This window comes from Symphalangus syndactylus, chromosome 12 (genome assembly GCF_028878055.3).
Source record: "Symphalangus syndactylus isolate Jambi chromosome 12, NHGRI_mSymSyn1-v2.1_pri, whole genome shotgun sequence".
In the NCBI taxonomy this organism is placed as follows: domain Eukaryota; kingdom Metazoa; phylum Chordata; class Mammalia; order Primates; family Hylobatidae; genus Symphalangus; species Symphalangus syndactylus.
In genome coordinates this window covers 89,097,638-89,115,001 of record NC_072441.2, presented here as the reverse complement: position 1 = coordinate 89,115,001, position 17,364 = coordinate 89,097,638, and the positions used below count along the sequence as shown (strand labels likewise).

Here is a 17,364-nt window from a genome sequence, read left to right as displayed (position 1 = left end):
CTCCCAAGTAGCTGGGATTACAGACACCTGCCACCATGCTTGACTAATTTTTTGTATTTTTAGTGGGGAGGGGGTTTCACCATATTGGCCAGGCTGCTCTCGAACTCCTGACCTCAGGTGATCTGCCCACCTTGGCCTCCCAAAATGTTGGGATTACAGGTGTGAGCCACTGTGTCTGCCCTGTGATACTTTACCTTTAATTATTTCAATATTAATCTCCTACACAATACAAATATAACTAAGGACATTTTACATTAATAAAATACTAGTACTTAATAGTAGCTCATATTAAATGTCACTAATTATTCCAATAATGTTCTTTATAGCTTTTTGTTTGATCCAGAATCCAACCAGGGATTATGCATTGCACTTAGTTGTCATGTGTACCTAGGCTCCTTTAATCTAGACTAGTAACTGAGTTATTTTTGATCTTTAATGGTATTATCATTTTTGAAGAGTCCAGGGGGTCAACTATTTTGCAGAATGTTCCTTAATTTGGGTTTGTCTGGCTGCTTCCTTCAGGTTAAGTTCCAGGCTAAATATCTCTGGCAGGAATATATGTTGTTGCTGTTTTGTCCTTCTCAGAGCATCTAGGGGACAGACAATGTTGGCTTGTCCCACCCCTGGTAATTGATATAGGACCTTACCTAGCACATGCTCTATACTGGAAGAAAGAGGGCAGCCTGCTTCAGGAGAAAAGGTGTGTGCATTATACAGAGAAGTCTTGGGACAGTAACTGGAGTTTCAAATTCTTCTTTGATTTTCTTTTTTTGAAGCTGTTCTCTCTGACAATGGTGTCAGTAGCACAAAAAGATTGACTTAGCAATGTCATTTGAGCATCATCAGCAACTTTTTGTGCATCCACAGGTTTGTTTATACAAATAGTACCCCCTTATTTACAGTTTTGTTTTCTATAATTTCTTTCCTTTCTTGATTCTTTCTTTTTTTTTTTTTTTTTTTTTGAGATGGAGTCTCACTCTGTTCCCCAGACTGGAGTGCAATGGTATGATCTCTGCTCACTGAAACCTCCGCCTCTCGGGCTCAAGTCATTCTCCTGCCTCAGCCTCCCAAGTAGCTGGGACTACAGGCAACCACCACCATCCCCAGCTAATTTTTGTATTTTTGGTAGGGACGGGGTTTCACCATGTTGGCCAGGCTGGTCTTGAACTCCTGACATCAAGTGATCTGCCACTCTTGGCCTCCCAGAGTGCTGGGATTACAGGCGTGAGCCACTGTGCCTGATCTTGTTTTCTACAATTGCAATTACTTGAGGTCAACCATGGTCCGAAAATAGTTGAGTACAGTGCAATAAGGTAATTTGAGAGAGAGAGAGAGAGAGAAACCACATTTATATAACTTTTGTTACAATATATTGGTATAATTGTTCTATTTTATTATTAGTTTTTGCTAATAATCTCTTACTGTGCCTAATTTATTTTTATTTTTAATTTTATTATATGTTTTTGATACAGAGTCTCGCTCTGTTGCCCTGGATGAAGTGCAGTGGTGTGATTTCCGCTCACTGCAACCTTTACCTACTGGGCTCAGGCAATCCTCCTGCCTCAGCCTCCTGAGTAGCTGGGACTGCAGGTGCAAGCCACCATGTCTGGCTAATTTTGTTTAGTTTTTGTAGCAACAAAAGAATTCTGGCTGTGTTGCTCAGGTTGGTCTCGAACTCCTGGGCTCAAGCAATCTGCCCGCCTTGGCCTCTCAAAGTGCTGGGATTTCAGGTATAGAGTCACTGTGCCTGGCCTCTGTGCCTAATTTATAAATTAAACTTTATCATTGGTATGTGTATATAGGAAAAACACACTATGTATAGGGTTGGTACTATCATTGGTTTTGGGTATCCATTAGGGTCTTGGAACATATACCCTGAAGATAAGAGGGAGTGACTGTATTTCTTCTTTTTCTAAAATAAGAAATAAGAATACAATTATGATATTGGCTGACGTGGTGGCTCATATTTGTAATCCTAGCACTTTGGGGGACCAAGTGGGAGGATTGCTTGAGCCCAGGAGTTTGAGACAAGCCTGGGCAATATAGTGAGACCTCATCTCTACAAAAACCTAAAAACACTAGCCAGGCGTGGTGGTGCGTGCCTGTAGTCCCAGCTACTTGGAAGGTTGAGGTGAGAGGATCGCTTGAGCCCAGGAGGTTGAGGCTGCAGTGAACCGTGATCGCACCACTGCACTCCAGCCTGGGCAACAGAGTGAGGCTCTGTCTCAAGAACAACAAAAAAATAATGAGATTCACTTTGGCAGAAGATTAAGATGTATAACAGTGTACAATTGCTTCACACTTTTGTCTAGTTTTTCATAAAATTTTGACTGGAAATATTGTCAATATGGGGTTCCTTTGAGATTATTTTTTCTTCTGGTCAAGAATTTTAGATCTCTGTCTCTCTCTCTCTCTCACACACACACACACATACACACACACATACACACACTTCACTGAAGCAGAAAGAAATTTATTTTAGAATCTCAGAACTATTCTAGAATCAATGGAAAGTGGGAAGGCTGGCATGGCATCCTAGGCTTGGAAAATGGGCTGGAACTCAAAGGAGGGAGAACTTCAGGGAACACAACTGTGGTTGGTTGCAGCTCCAATCTTGTCAGGATGCTGCTGCTGGCTCCGTGTCTGTCAGGCTCTCTGAGGCTGCTCTGGGCTGCTGATGCTGCCACTACTGTGGTCATTACTGAACTGACTCTCTGACTCTGCTTCTCTGTCTCAAGATTTAGAATTCTGGGCTGCAACACCAACTGACAAAGCCTAGGTCATCAGCCTGCATCATGGACTGTCCAGAGGGGTACGAAGGAGAATCAGGACCTTCAGCTTCCTTAGTTAGAGATGGGGCTCTGCCTCCCTCCAAGTCTTACATGATACAGGGTGTGAGAGAGATTCCCCCAAAAGAAGAACGGTGTTCTGGTTTGGAGTAGCCAGAAAAGGCACAAAGGTCCACTCTACTCAGCCCGCAAAAGAGAAGGGTGCAGGCTTTTCCATGAAGAAAGTAATTCTCCTAATTAATAGTATCTCCAGATAAAGGATCTGTGGCTCTGGGAAAACTGCAAATGAATAGTGAACATAGAACATGTGCCATCTCACTATTCCACCAGTAAGTGGGAATTAAAACAGGAAGATGCCTTGAGAGGATTTTGAACAGGGGACAGATGTAGCCAGAATGCTCGCTTTCCAAGGTAGAGCCCCTTCATTCAAAGTGAAACTTTAATGGAGCATATAACCCACTTGAAACGTCTTAACTTATAAGTGATGTGGATTACAAAGTTAAAAAATGCTGAAGTAGGATATCGAGACCATCCTGGCTAACACGGTGAAACCCCGTCTCTACTAAAAATACAAAAAATTAGCCGGGTGTGGTGGTGGGCACCTGTAGTCCCAGGTACTTGGGAGGCTGAGGCAGGAGAATGGTGTGAACTCAGGAGGCGGAGCTTGCAGTGAGCGGAGATCGCTCCACTGCACTCCAGCCTGGGTGACAGAGCAAAACTCCGTCTCAAAAAAAAAAAAAAAAATCCTGAAGTAATGAAATTTCTATTTTTAATTTAATTGATTAATGTTTTATTTTTTCAGCCAATTTTAGTTTTTATTTTTATTTTTATTTTTTAATTTTTATTTTAGGTTCAGGGGTACATGTGCAGATTTCATGCGTAGGTAAGTTGAATGTTGTGGGGGTTTGGTGTACAGATTATTTCATTACCTAGGTAATAAGTATAGTACCGGACAGGTAGTTTTTTGATCCTCACCCTTCTCCCACCCTCCACCCTCCAGTAGGCCCTGGTGTCTGTTCCTTTCTTTGTGTCCATGTATACTTAATGTTTAGCTCCCATTTATAAGTGAGAAAATGCGATATTTAGTTTTCTGTTCCAGCGTAGTTTGCTTAGGATAATGGCCTCCAGTTCCATTTATGTTGCTGCAAAGGATCTTGTTCCTTTTTATGGGCTGCATAGTATTCCATGGTATGTATGGGCCACATTTTCTTTATCCAGTCTACTGTTGATGGACATTTAGGTTAATTCTATGTCTTTGCTATTATGAATAGTGCTGCAATAAACATACGTGTGCATGTGTCTTTAGTAGCACCGTGGATTTTCCTTTGGCTGTGTACCCAATAATAGGATTGCTGGGTCAAATGGTAGTTTTAAGTTCTTTGAGAAATTGCCAAATCACTTTCCACAGTGGCTGAACTAATTTACATTCCCACCAGCAGCGTATAAGCATTCCCTTTTCTCCACAATCCCAACCACATCTATTATTTTTTGACTTCTTAATAATAGCCATTCTGACTGGTGTGAGATGGTATCTCATTGTAGTTTTGATTTGCATTTCTTTAATGATTGGTGATATTGAGCATTTTTTCATATGTTCGTTGACCACATGTGTGTCTTCTTTTGAAAAGTGCCTGTTTATATCCTTTGCCCACTTTTTAATAGGGTTTTTTTTCTTGTAAATTTGTTTATCTTCCTTAGAGATTCTGGATATTAGACCTTTGTCAGATATATAGCTTGCAAGTATCTTCTCCACACTTGATCTTAGCCAAAAGGCCGAGAAGCGATGCTTGCAAGTATCTTCTCCAATTCTGTGGGTTGTCTATTTACTCTGTTGATAGTTTCTTTTGCTGGGCAGAAGCTCTTTATTAAATACTGTAATTAGGTCCCATTTGTCAATTTTTGTTTTTGTTGCAATTGCTTTTGGTGTCTTCATCATGAAATCTTTGCCAAGGCCTATGTCCAGAATGGTATTTCTTAGGTTTTCTTCTAGGGTTTTTATAGTTTTGGGTTTTACATTTAATCTTTAATCCATCTTTAGTAGACTTTTGTATATGGTGTGAGAAAGGCGTCCAGTTTCAATCTTGTGCATATGGCTCTCTAGTTATCCCAGCACCATTTATTGAATAGGGAGTCCTTTACCCTTTGCTGATTTTTGCCAACTTTGTCAAAGATTAGATGGTTGTAGGTGTGTGGCTTTACTTCTGGGCTTTCAATTCTGTTCCATTTGTCTATGTGTCTGTTTCTGTACCAGTACCCTGTGGTTTTGGTTACTGTAGCATTTCAGTATAGTTTGCAGTCTGGTAATGTGACGTCTCCAGCTTTGTTTTTTTTTTTTTGCTTAGGATTGCTTTGGCTATTTGGGCCCTTTTTTGGTTCCATATGAATTAAATTAATTAATTAATTAACTTTTTTGAAATAGAATCTCCCTCTGTTGCCCAGGCTGGAGTGCAGTGGTGTGATCTTGACTCACTGCAACCTCCGTGTCCTGGGCTCAAGTGATCCTCCTACCTCAGTCTCTTGAGTAGCTGGGGTTACAGGCATGCACCACCACACCCAGCTAAGTTTTGTATTTTTGGTAGAGACGGGGTTTTACCATGTTGCCCAGGCTGGTCTCAAACTCCTGACCTCGGGTGATCTGCCCACCTCAGCCTCCCAAAGTCCTGGGATTACAGGCGTGAGCCACTGCACTCGGCCAAGAATGTCATCAGTAGTTTGATAGGAATAGCATTGATTGTGTAAATTGCTTTGGGCAGTATGGCCATTTTAACAATACTGATTCTTCCTATCCATGAGCATGGAATGTTTTTCCGTTTGTTTGTATTGTCTCTGATTTCTTTGAGCAGTGCTTTGTAATTCTCATTGTAGAGATCTTTCACCTCCCTGGTTAGCTATATTCTTAGGTATTTTATTCTTTTTGTGGTTATTGTGAATGGGGTTACATTCTTGATTTGGCACTTAGCTTGGACATTGTTGGTGTATAGAAACGTTACTGATTTTTGTACACTTATTTTGAATCTTGAAACTGCTGGAGTTGCTTATGAGATCTAGGAGATTTTGGGCAGAGACTGTGGGGTTTTCTAGGTATAGAATTATATCATTTGCAGAGACAGTTTGACTTCCTCTTTTCCTATTTGGATGCCTTTTATTTCTCTGTCTTGCCTGATTGCTCTGGCTATGACTTCCAGCACTATGTTGAATAGGAGTGGTGGAGTGGGCATCCTTGTCTTGTTCTGGTTGTCAAGGGGAATGCTTCCAGCTTTTGCCCATTCCATATGATGTTGGCTGTGGGTTTGTCATATATGGCTGTTATTATTTTGCGATATGTTCCTTCAATGCCTAGTTTGTTGAGGGCTTTTAACATGAAAGCATGTTGGGATTTTGTTTTTTAAATTTGGTTCTAGCAGTCTCCTAGAATACCAAACACTTTCATTTAATCATTTAATCTCTAGAAGACCCTGGTTATAGATCCACTCGAGGTCTATTCGGGGAGTTGTAAACATTTTATCATTTTTTTATTTCAATAAATATCTTCTGAATCCTCTCATAAGCAATGCAGTGTGTAAGTATACCTTAGTATGTAGCAGAAGGGCTTATGTAAAACAAGGGGGCTTTTGCACAGGCCAAATAGGAAAGTAAAAAATCCATAAAGAATAAAATATGGGTGCTATACACACTTGTTGATTGAGTTTAGGGCTTCCCAGCTGAGGTGAGCTGCTGATGGCAGTGGTAGTAAAGAGAAATCCAGGTTTTTGAGATAATCTTTCTTAATGATAATCACACAGAGAGGTGACAGCGTGCTGGCAGTCCTCACAGCCCTTGCTTGCTCTCGGCGCCTCCTCTGCCTGGGCTCCCACTTTGGCGGCACTTGAGGAGCCCTTCAGCCCACCACTGCACTGTGGGAGCCCCTTTCTGGGCTGGCCAAGGCGGGAGCTGGCTCCCTCAGCTTGCAGGGAGGTGTGGAGGGAGAGGCGCCAGTGGGAACTGGGGTTGTGTGTGGCACTTGCGGGCCAGCTGGAGTTCCAGGTGGGCGTGGGCTTGGTGGGCCCCTCACTCACAGCAGCCGGCAGGCCCTGCCGGCCCCGGGCAATGAGGGGCTTAGCACCCGGGCCAGCAGCTGTGGAGGGTATACTGGGTCCCCCAGCAGTGCCAGCCCACTGGCACTGTGCTCGATTTCTCACCGGGCCTTAGCTGCCTTCCCACGGAGCAGGGCTCGGGACCTGCAGCCCGCCATGCCTGAGCCTCCCACCCCTTCCATGGGCTCCTGTGCTGCCCAAGCCTCCCCGACGAGTGCCACCCCCCCGCTCCACGGCGCCCAGTCCCATTGACCACCCAAGGGCTGAGGAGTGAGCGCATGGCATGGGATTGGCAGGTAGCTCCACCTGCAGCCCCGGCGCATGATCCACTGGGTGAAGCCAGCTGGGCTCCTGAGTCCGGGTGGAGATGTGGAGAACCTTTATGTCTAGCTCAGGGATTGTAAATACACCAATCAGCACCCTGTGCCTAGCTCAGGGTCTGTGAGTGCACCAATCGACACTCTGTATCTAGCTGCTCTGGTGGGGCCTTGGAGAACCTTTATGTCTAGCTCAAGGATTGTAAATACACCAATCAGCACCCTGTGTCTAGCTCAGGTTCTGTGAATGCACCAATCGACACTCTGTGTCTAGCTGCTCCAGTGGGGCCTTGGAGAACCTTTGTGTTGATGCTTTGTATCTAACTGATCTGATGGGGATGTGGAGAACTTTTATGTCTAGCTCAGGGATGGTAAACGCACCAATCAGCGCCCTGTCAGAACAGACCACTTGGCTCTACCAATCATCAGGATGTGGGTGGGGCCAGATAAGAGAATAAAAGCAGGCTGCCCGAGCCAGCAGCGGCAACCCGCTCGGGTCCCCTTCCACACTGTGGAAGCTTTGTTCTTTCACTCTTTGCAATAAATCTTGCTACTGCTCACTCTTCGGGTCCACACTGCTTTTATGAGCTATAACACTCACCGCGAAGGTCTGCAGCTTCACTCCTGAAGCCAGCAAGATCACGAGCCCACCGGGAGGAATGAACAACTCCAGATGTGCCGCCTTAAGAGCTGTAACACTCACCTCGAAGGTCTGCAGCTTCACTCCTGAGCCATCGGGACCACGAACCCACCAGAAGGAAGAAACTCTGAACACATCCGAACATCAGAAGGAACAAATTCCAGACGTGCCACCTTAAGAGCTGTAACACTCACCGCGAGGGTCCGTGGCTTCATTCTTGAAGTCAGTGAGACCAAGAACCCACCAATTCCGGACACAACACCTTTCACATATTCATGTACATTCTCATTTTGCTCTTGTCATTTCACTCCTCACAACAGTCCTGTGAGGTAGAGCTCATTACTCACATTTTTATTTTTATTTTTTGAGATGGAATCTCGCCGCATTGTCCAGGCTCATTGTAGTGGCAAGATCTCAGCTCACTGTAACCTCCACTTCCTGGGTTCAAGCAATTCTCCTGCCTCAGCCTCCCGAGTAGCTGGAATTACAGTTGGGCACCAACACAGCCACCTACTTTTTATATTATTTGGTAGAAATGGGGTTTCACCATGTTGGCCAGGCTGGTCTTGAACTCCTGACCTCAAGTGACTTGCCTGCCTTCGCCTCCCAAAGTGCTGGGATTACAGGCATGAGCCACCGCACCCAGCCTTGTTATTCACATTTTACTGCATGAAAACTGAAGTCCAGAGGGATGAAGTGGTTTGCCCAATGTCACATGTCTAGTACATGATCTTGGTTTGGAGCTCAAGTCTGTGGGCTTGCAGGAAGTTCTCATTCCAGAGTACCAACTCTATGCTAATGTCAGAGCTAGCATTTTTTCACCAAATCTAAGGTGTCATTAATAAAATGCACCATTGTTTTATGTACCACTCAAGATGAAATACAAACTATGATATGCCATTGAATGAAGGATGCACTCAATATCAGAGATATTAAAGTGTTAGACATAGTTTTATAGGAAGCATAAATTTTATTTGGACTGGGCACAGTGGTTCACACCTATAATCCCAGCACTTTGGGAGAATGGTGTGGGAGGATCACTTGAGCCCAGGAGTTAGAGACCAGCCTGGGCAACATAGTGAGACCCCATCTCTACAAAAAATTAGAAAATTATCCGGGTGTGGTGGCATGTGCCTGTAGTCTCAGCTACTCAGGAGGCAGAGGTGGGAGTATTGCTTGAGCCCAGGAGGTCAAGGCTGCAATTAGCCATGATTGTACCACTGCACTCCAGCCTGGGTGACAGAGCAAGACCATGTCTCAAAAAAAAAAAAAAAAAAAACCGAATATTTGTCTTGGACCTAGATACAGTCTATTTCCTTTTGTTAATATATCTGAGAATATATAGTTCAATATTTCCTCTCCACAAATAGATAAAGTATTAGCTTAACAAATATGGTGCCTCATAAACCTTTTCTTAAGAACTGCTGTGAGAAACATGTAAACGATGAAAAGGTCATGTTGTTGTGTTAAGATAATAATGGGCACAAGGGATGTGGCAACACCGAGGAGGAAGTGATCCATTCCATTATTGAGGGGGAAGAGGCATGAGGGACATTTATGCTCAGGAAATTGAGGAATGACACTGGGACAGAAATGGCAAAGCAGGTGTTGAAGCATCAGAGGAAGTTTGTCCTGGATCAGTGATTCCAAAATATAGCCTGGGGGCCAGTGCTACTCTACAATGACCCCCCCCACCACAAGACTGTTTTCATTGGTTTGTAGCAAAATGAGAAAAGTAAGAAAAAATATTATTTTTCATAAAACTAAATTTATTCAAGCTGAAAATTTATATTTATTTTGAGACTATGTCTTTCCTGTGCTGTCATTTATATATATATATATATATATGTTTGTGAAATCAGTTGTATTTCTATATATAAGCATCAAACAATTAGAAAATAAAATTTCAAAAATATGGCATTTATAATAGCATCAAAACTGTCAAACACTGCCAGCGTGGTGGCTTATGCCTGTAATTCCAGCACTTTGGAAAGCCAAGGGTGTGAGGATTGCTTGAGCCCGGGAGTTCGAGACCAGCTAAGGCAACATAGTGAGATCCCATCTCTACAAAAAATAAAACAATTAGTTGGCCATGGTGATATGTATCTGTGTTCTCAGCTACTTAGGAGGCTGAGGTGGGAGAATCACTTGCCTGGGTGACAGGGTGAGACCCTGTCTAAAAAAAGAAAAAAAAAGTCAAATACTAAGGAACGAATAACAAATCATACACAAAATCCCTATAAGGAAGCTATAAGATATGAAAAAGCAATAAAAACACAAATAAATGAAGAAACAGGCCACACTCAATATTTTAAAGACATAAATTATTTCTAAATGATCTATAGATTCAATGTAATTCCAATAAAATCCTAAAGGGTGTGTGTGTGCGTGTGTGTGTGTGTGTGTGTGTGTGTGTAGAGGCAAAGGACCAAGAATAACCAAAAAAGAAGAGCAAAGTGAGAAGCCTTGCTCTGCTGGATATCAAGACATTTTATCAATCTAAAATATTTGGAACAATGAGGTATGGGCACAAGGAAGTGCTGATTTCCATCACAGTCAGGCCAGTAATTACCTTTTGGGAAGGGAGAGGTCTGTTATCTGGAAGCAGCATATGGGAAGCTTCTGGGTGCTGCTAAAGTTTCATTGCTTAACTAGGATGATAATTACATAGGTATTTGCCTCTTTTGTAATTTATTAAACTGCATATTTAATGTCTTATATCTTTTTCTGTATGTGTAATTTTACAATAAAGCTTCTCCAAGTCACTTGGAGATGCAGATGTGGGGCTGGAGTGAGTTGGTGGGGAGGGGCTTTCTTCCACATTCTTCTATCTTCACGCACATCCATACTGTCACATACATACCTATACTCTCAGCACTTTGGGAGGCTGAGGCAGGAGGAAAGTTTGTGCCTAGGAGTTAGAGACCAGCCTGGCCAACACGGTGAGAACTCGTCTCTACCAAAAATACAAAAGTTAGCAGGGTGTGGTGGTGTGTGCCTGTAGTCCCAGGTACTTGGGAGGCTGAGGTGGGAGGATCACCTGAGCCTGGGAGGTTGAGGCTGCAGTAACCTGAGATTGTGCCACTGCACTCCATCTAGCCTGGGCAACAGAGTGAGACCCTGTCTCAACATAAATAAATAAATAAAATAAAATAAAATAAAGAGAAGCTGCTGTCAAGCAAGCCTGGATCTTGCCCTCTCTCTCGATTTTCTATTTCATGAGGTAATAGATTTACTTTTTAGAAAAGCCACTTTGAGATGGGGTTTCTATTAGTTACAGCTAAAAGGTACCGGACTGAACTAAATGAATGTCCAGAGCAGTGGGGTTTGGAGGAAGTTGTGTGGGGAACAGATTCAAGAGGAAGTAGGGGTAGACTCAATGGGACGCAATCATTGATTGGATGATGATGGTTAGAAGGGGTAATGTCCCTAAAATGGATGTAACGTTTTCCCAGTCTATTAGATGGCATCATGTACCATTAAGGATGAGATGCATAATGATATGAAAGATGTCAAAATACAAAAAAAAAAGTGTCTTAGAATCAGCTAAAGAAAGTAGTATAAGTATAAATTTTCTTTTTTTTTTATTTTTGCAAATATGTTACTGTTTTATTAAGCCATTAAGTTTTCAGGTGGTTAGTTACACACAGTAATGAACAACTGAGGGGATGTTTAATTTTTTTCTCTAGATCTTGGGCCCTTGGTGTTAACTTTTTTTTTTTTTTTTTTGAGATGGAGTCTCGCTCTGTCGCCCAGGCTGGAGTGCAGTGGCGCAATCTCGGCTCACTGCAAGCTCCGCCTCCCAGGTTCACGCCATTCTCCTGCCTCAGCCTCTCCGAGTAGCTGGGACTACAGGCGCCCGCCACCACGCCCGGCTAATTTTTTGTATTTTTAGTAGAGACGGGGTTTCACCGTGGTCTCGATCTCCTGACCTCGTGATCTGCCCACCTCGGCCTCCCAAAGTGCTAGGATTACAAGCGTGAGCCACCGCGCCCAGCCGGTGTTAACTTTATATACATGTATTTACTCTTGTGAACTGTAAACTTAGAGACCTCTTTTTTTTTTTTTTAGACGGAATTTCACTCTTGTTGCCCAGGCTGGAGTACAATGGTGCGATCTCAGCTCACTGCAACCTCTGCCTCCGGGGTTCAAGCCGTTCTCCTGCCTCAGCCTCCCAAGTAGCTGGGATTACAGGTTCCTGCCACCGTGTCCGGCTAATTTTATATTTTTAGTAGAGACAGGGTTTCACCACGTTGATCAGGCTGGTCTTGAACTCCTGACCTCAAGTGATCGGCCACCCTCGTCCCCCCAAAGTGCTGGGATTTTTTTTTTTTTTTTGTATTTTTAGTAGAGACGGGGTTTCACCGTGGTCTCGATCTCCTGACCTCGTGATCCGCCCGCCTCGGCCCCCCAAAGTGCTGGGATTACAAGCGTGAGCCACCGCGCCCGGCCTAAAGTGCTGGGATTACAGGCGTAAGCCACAGTGCCTGGCTGAGACCTCTATTTCTAAGAGGTTGTTGTTTGTAAATATGAAAGCTGAGTATGTTCATTTTGTTACTTATACTGATGAGTTAATTTAGTTTCTAATAGATTTAATTTTATTTAATTATTTTCCACATACACAGAGCAAATAGCTTCTAATAGATTTTAAATTTACAAAAGTATAACTTTTTTGCAGTTTTTCTTCTTGGGTGCTATTTTATTTTCTTCTATCAATATGTGAGTATTTTGTGCAAATCAGTACTTTGAACCAACAAATAGGAAATATTAGCTTAACAAAAAAGATATTCACAATCTTCGTAAGAAAAGATTGCAGTATCATTAATGCTATAATGACATTATGTATTAGGTGTATGATATCACTGGGGAAGAACCGAGCAATTCTATTATAACTGCAGGGTAGCATTTGAGAACTTCGTGGCATAGGAACAGGAATAAGACAGGGGTTCAAAGCATCAGAGAGGTTTCCTATTGATTCAGTTTCAAATGAAGTCTGTAGTAAATTTTCCCTAGTTTGTGGCAAAATGACAAAATTAAGGACAAAGTAGTGAGTCTTTGTATGAAACTAAATTTATTCAAACTAAAGGTTTATATTTATTTTTTAAAATTTTTTATTCGTTTTATGTATGTGTGTTTTGTATTTCTTCCCCCTCCATTCCTTTTTACCATTTTATTCAGAAATGATCACTTTCCTATTTTGTTAAAATTTCCTTTTTCTATTTCTACGAATGGATAATTATGGCCAATGATTAATTTCATTTATTTATTTATTTTGAGATACCTAAGCTGAAGTACAGTGGCACGGTCATATTTCACTGAATCCTCTATCTCTGGGACTTAAGTTACCCTCTCGCCTTGCCTCAGCCCCACCTGAAACTACAGGCAAGTACCACCATGCCATGCTAATTTTTTTATTTTTATTTTTAGTAGAGAAGAGGTTGCCCTATGTTGCCCAGGCTGGTCTGAAACTCCTGAGTTCAAGTGATCCTCCTGCCTTGGCCTCCCAAAGTATTGGGATTTGAGCCAACGTGCCAAGCCAACAGATGCTTAATTTAGAGAACGTTTTTATTTTGCAAGAAAAGAAAGGCACAAAAGCCCAAAACCAACACCAACTCTTGTTAGTCTCTTCGTCTACTTCCTACTTGACACAGGTCCATGAAACCCCCAGATCCGGGAACAACTCTAACAGGTGATTCTTAGGATTGGTTTTTTCTTTAGAACCTGTTAATTGCACTGTATAAATAACCTCCCTGAGATAACCAGAAGCCTCCCCTGCACTGGGCATTGTGCCAGGGGAGGGTGAGGCTGGAAACCTGGGTTGGCCCCATTGGGCTTCCTCCATAAAGCTTTCAGCGCCTCATTCCACATCAGGAGCGTTTTTGAAGAAAGCTGCACTCTGTTGCCCTCCAGGGCGCGGTGGAGGGAAGGAGGAAGTGAAGGAGCTCTCTGTACCCAAGGAAAGTGCAGCTGAGACTCAGGCAAGGTCTGTGAGTTGGGGGAACCCTGTTTTCAGCTTAGGTCTGCTTTTGGTCTCAGAGATGTGTGAAGTTTAAACAAAAGGCAAGGGGTTTTGGAGTCTTTGTAGGACTGGACAGGGGTGGGGCAGGGATGTAGAGAAAAATGATGGCCAAGATGGTGACCTTCATCTTGCTTTCTTTAGATTGCAATGAACCAACTCAGCTTCCTGCTGTTTCTCATTGCGGCCACCAGAGGGTGGAGTACAGGTGAGTCATGCTGCTAGGGAGAGCAGTTCCTTCAGCTGGGTGGCTTCCGGGATCCTGGTCTCTCCCAGGACACAGAGCATGTCTTTGAGATGCCCAGAGGCTGGCTTGCATGTAGACTGAGTGCTGATTTCTGGTCTCTGGCAGGATCTAGCCTGTGGCAGTGAGGGTATTGCTTGAGGCATGTCCTGGGTCCAGGCTCTGTGCTTTTGTGTGACCCTGATGGGGCTGTGGTAAGAACTGTGTCACCTCCCAGCCACTGCCCACTCCTGTGGCCTTGATCGTGGGATTTCCATGGGAACTACATGGTCTGCTTTGTGCCTGGAGAATGTTCTCTTCACAGTTTTCCTCTCTACAACAAGAATAACAATGACATTTAAAAATTTTTATTTTTCTTCACTGTTTAAAATTTTTTTTTAAAGAAAAGGCTGTTTCGAAATATCTTCTTACTTCATATTTGCAAAAGCACTGTTTATTAACTGTGTTTTAGGTATGAGGAAACTGAGGTCAATCACCTCTGACCTCAAAGCTTTCCCCTAGACTGTTCGAATAATTTGCAGACTTTTTGGAGTAGAGATTAGTCTCACCACTCCCTACTTCACACCCCATGTTTCAGCTATATTAAGCAGCTTGTAGTTCTACAGCTGGACTATGCTGTATTTTTTTTTCTCTAGGCCTTTGGATATGCTGTTTTTCCTGCCTTGGATTCTCTTCCTACCGATAAATCATGTTTATTCTCTCAGAATAAGCTGTCACCTGGACTGGAAGGTCGTCTGTGACTAAGACATGAGACAACCCCTCTTGCCTTCTTCTCCCAGGCAACTGCCCTGCTCGCTGTCTGGCCTTTCCATTCTCCATTCTTACCTCAGAGTCTTTCTTTTGTTCTCTTGAGTTTGCCTTTCTTCTACCATTTATTCTCAATACAATTTTCTGTTGACTTGTCAGCAATTCCCTCTAGAGGCAAGCTCTTGCTGGGGAAGTTTAATGTCTTTGATTATTCAGTGCTTAGGGCAGGACCCAGCACAAGGACAGGTCTTGTGGCGGGAGGCATGCTTTAAGCCTGTGCTGGCTGTAGGTTCGGATGGGCTGAGTGGATGTGATGCCGATAGGCTGAGTGGATGTGACACTGATGGGCTGAGTGGATATGACACTGGCTGTCTCAGGCCTTACCACCCAGGCAGCAAGGTTCTGCCACAGAGGTGGAATGAGTGTGGGACTGGCGATAGGAGAGGCTAGGTTTTTTGTCAGACCAGGAAAGAGAGTAAAACTCTGCGTATTCTCTAGGTGAGGCTAAAACTTACTCCGAGGAAAGGACCTGTTCTTCGTCTCCGTCTCTGCCCAGAAGCTGCAAGGAAATCAAAGACAAATGTCCTAATGCATTTGGTGAGTGATGAAACATCAAACAGAGCTCAGTCAGGGCATCAGGACTGTGTCTTCTGGGAGTCTTTTTGTCTTTTAGTTAAAAAATTATGGTAAAGTATATGTACATTATAATTTACATAGGATTTGTCATTTTAAGGAATATTAAATGTGCAATTCAGTGGCATTAATTACCTTCAAGGTTGTGCAACCATCACAGCTATCCATATGCAGAACTTTTTCAGTGCCCCAAACAGAAACTCTGTACTTAATAACATGGAGGGCCCGGGTGCGATGGCTCAGGCCTGTAATCCCAGCACTTTAGGAGGCTGAGATGGGTGGATCAGTTGAGGCCAGGAGTTTGAAACCAGCTTGGCCAACATGGTGAGTCCCTGTCTCTACTAAAATACAAAAATCAATCGGGTGTGGAGTGCACGTTTGTAATTCCAGCTACTTGGGAGGCTGAGGTGGGAGGATTGCTTGAACTCGGGAGGCAGAGGTTGCAGTGGGCCAAGATAGTGCCACTTCACTCCAGCCTGGGCAACAGAGTGAGACTCCATCTCAAAAACAAAAACAAAAACAAAACAAAACAAAAAATAACATGGAGTTATTAAGCAATAACTCTCTTCCCTCAGTCTCTGGTAGCTGCATTTTACTTTCTGTCTCCATGGATTTGCCTAGTGTAGTTACCTCATATAATTGGAGTCATATGGTATTTGTCCTTTGGTGTCTGGCTTATTTCACTTAGCACAGTGTTTTGAGGGTTTGTCCATGTTGTAGCGTGGGTATTTCATTCCTTTTTATCCACTGTAGATACATATATGCACACACCATATTTTGTTTATTCATTCACCTGTTGGTGAATATTCGAATTGTTTCTTCTGTTTGGCTCTTGTGACTAATGCTGCAATGAACAGTGGTGTAAAAGCATCAGCTTGAGGCCCTGTTTTCAATTCTTTTGGGGATAGACCTGCAGTGGAATTTCTGGGTCATACAATAATTCCATGTTTAACTTTATGAAAAATGTCACTGGGATTTTATACAATTCTATGTTCTGTCTCAGTTACAGGAGCATGATCTTCTGAACTCAGGGAGGCCCCAGCACCCCTGGGAGCACTTAGTGATGTGACTCAGGACAGGAGCCTTTAGGCCGTGTCTCTGGTTCCTAGGGCGTTCTTGTCACGGGGCTGAGATGAACCCTCAGCTCTCAGACAGGGAGGCTCTGGGCTGGTTCTCTCTACAGATGGCTTGTATTTTCTCCGTACTGAGAATGGTGCTATCTACCAGACCTTCTGTGACATGACCTCGGGGGGTGGCGGCTGGACCCTGGTGGCCAGCGTGCACGAGAATGACATGCGTGGGAAGTGCACGGTGGGTGATCGCTGGTCCAGTCAGCAGGGCAGCAAAGCAAACTACCCAGAGGGGGACGGCAACTGGGCCAACTACAACACCTTTGGATCTGCAGAGGCGGCCACGAGCGATGACTACAAGGTTGGTGCCACTTCTTACCCACTCGGGTGAGGGTGAGGAGTGGAGTGTGGCTGGCCACAAGCCTGCAGGAGGGATGGCTGGAAGGTAGGGATGTGGGATGGGCTGGAGAACAGGAGAGAAATACTTACAGCTTTTTTTTTTTTTTCTTGAGACGGAGTCTCACTCTGTTGCCCAGGTTGGAGTGCAGTGGTGTCATCTCGGCTCATAGCAACCTTTGCCTCCTGGGTTCAAGTGATCCTCTGCCTCAAAAGTAGCTGGGACTACAAGCGCCCACTACCATACTCGGCTAATTTTTGTACTTTTAGTAGAGACGGGGTTTCACCGTGTTGGCCAGGCTCGTCAAACTCCTGACCTCAAGTGACCTGCCCGCCTTGGTCTCCCAAAGTGCTGGGATTATAGGCATGAGCCACCACGCCCAGCCAACTTACACTTTGAATCACAACTTCCTCCTCACAAGGCTGTTAGGGCCCTGGG

The 17,364-nt window shown here is 43.7% G+C and overlaps 1 protein-coding gene across 2 annotated transcripts in view; it reads left to right on the top strand.

Annotated features, from left to right (window-relative positions):
* ITLN1 (intelectin 1) overlaps positions 1 to 17,364 on the top strand; it is a 44,533-nt gene that overhangs the window by 22,245 nt on the left and 4,924 nt on the right. The window contains exons 1-4 of one of the 2 annotated variants that reach the window (XM_063627110.1): positions 13,581 to 13,802; positions 13,980 to 14,043; positions 15,325 to 15,423; positions 16,643 to 16,890. In XM_063627110.1, coding sequence (XP_063483180.1) covers positions 13,986 to 14,043; positions 15,325 to 15,423; positions 16,643 to 16,890 — 405 coding nt within the window. In that variant the 5' untranslated portion in view covers positions 13,581 to 13,802; positions 13,980 to 13,985. Of the gene's footprint in view, positions 1 to 13,580; positions 13,803 to 13,979; positions 14,044 to 15,324; positions 15,424 to 16,642; positions 16,891 to 17,364 lie in introns of those variants that run through there. The other variant, XM_063627111.1, reaches the window with a different exon arrangement.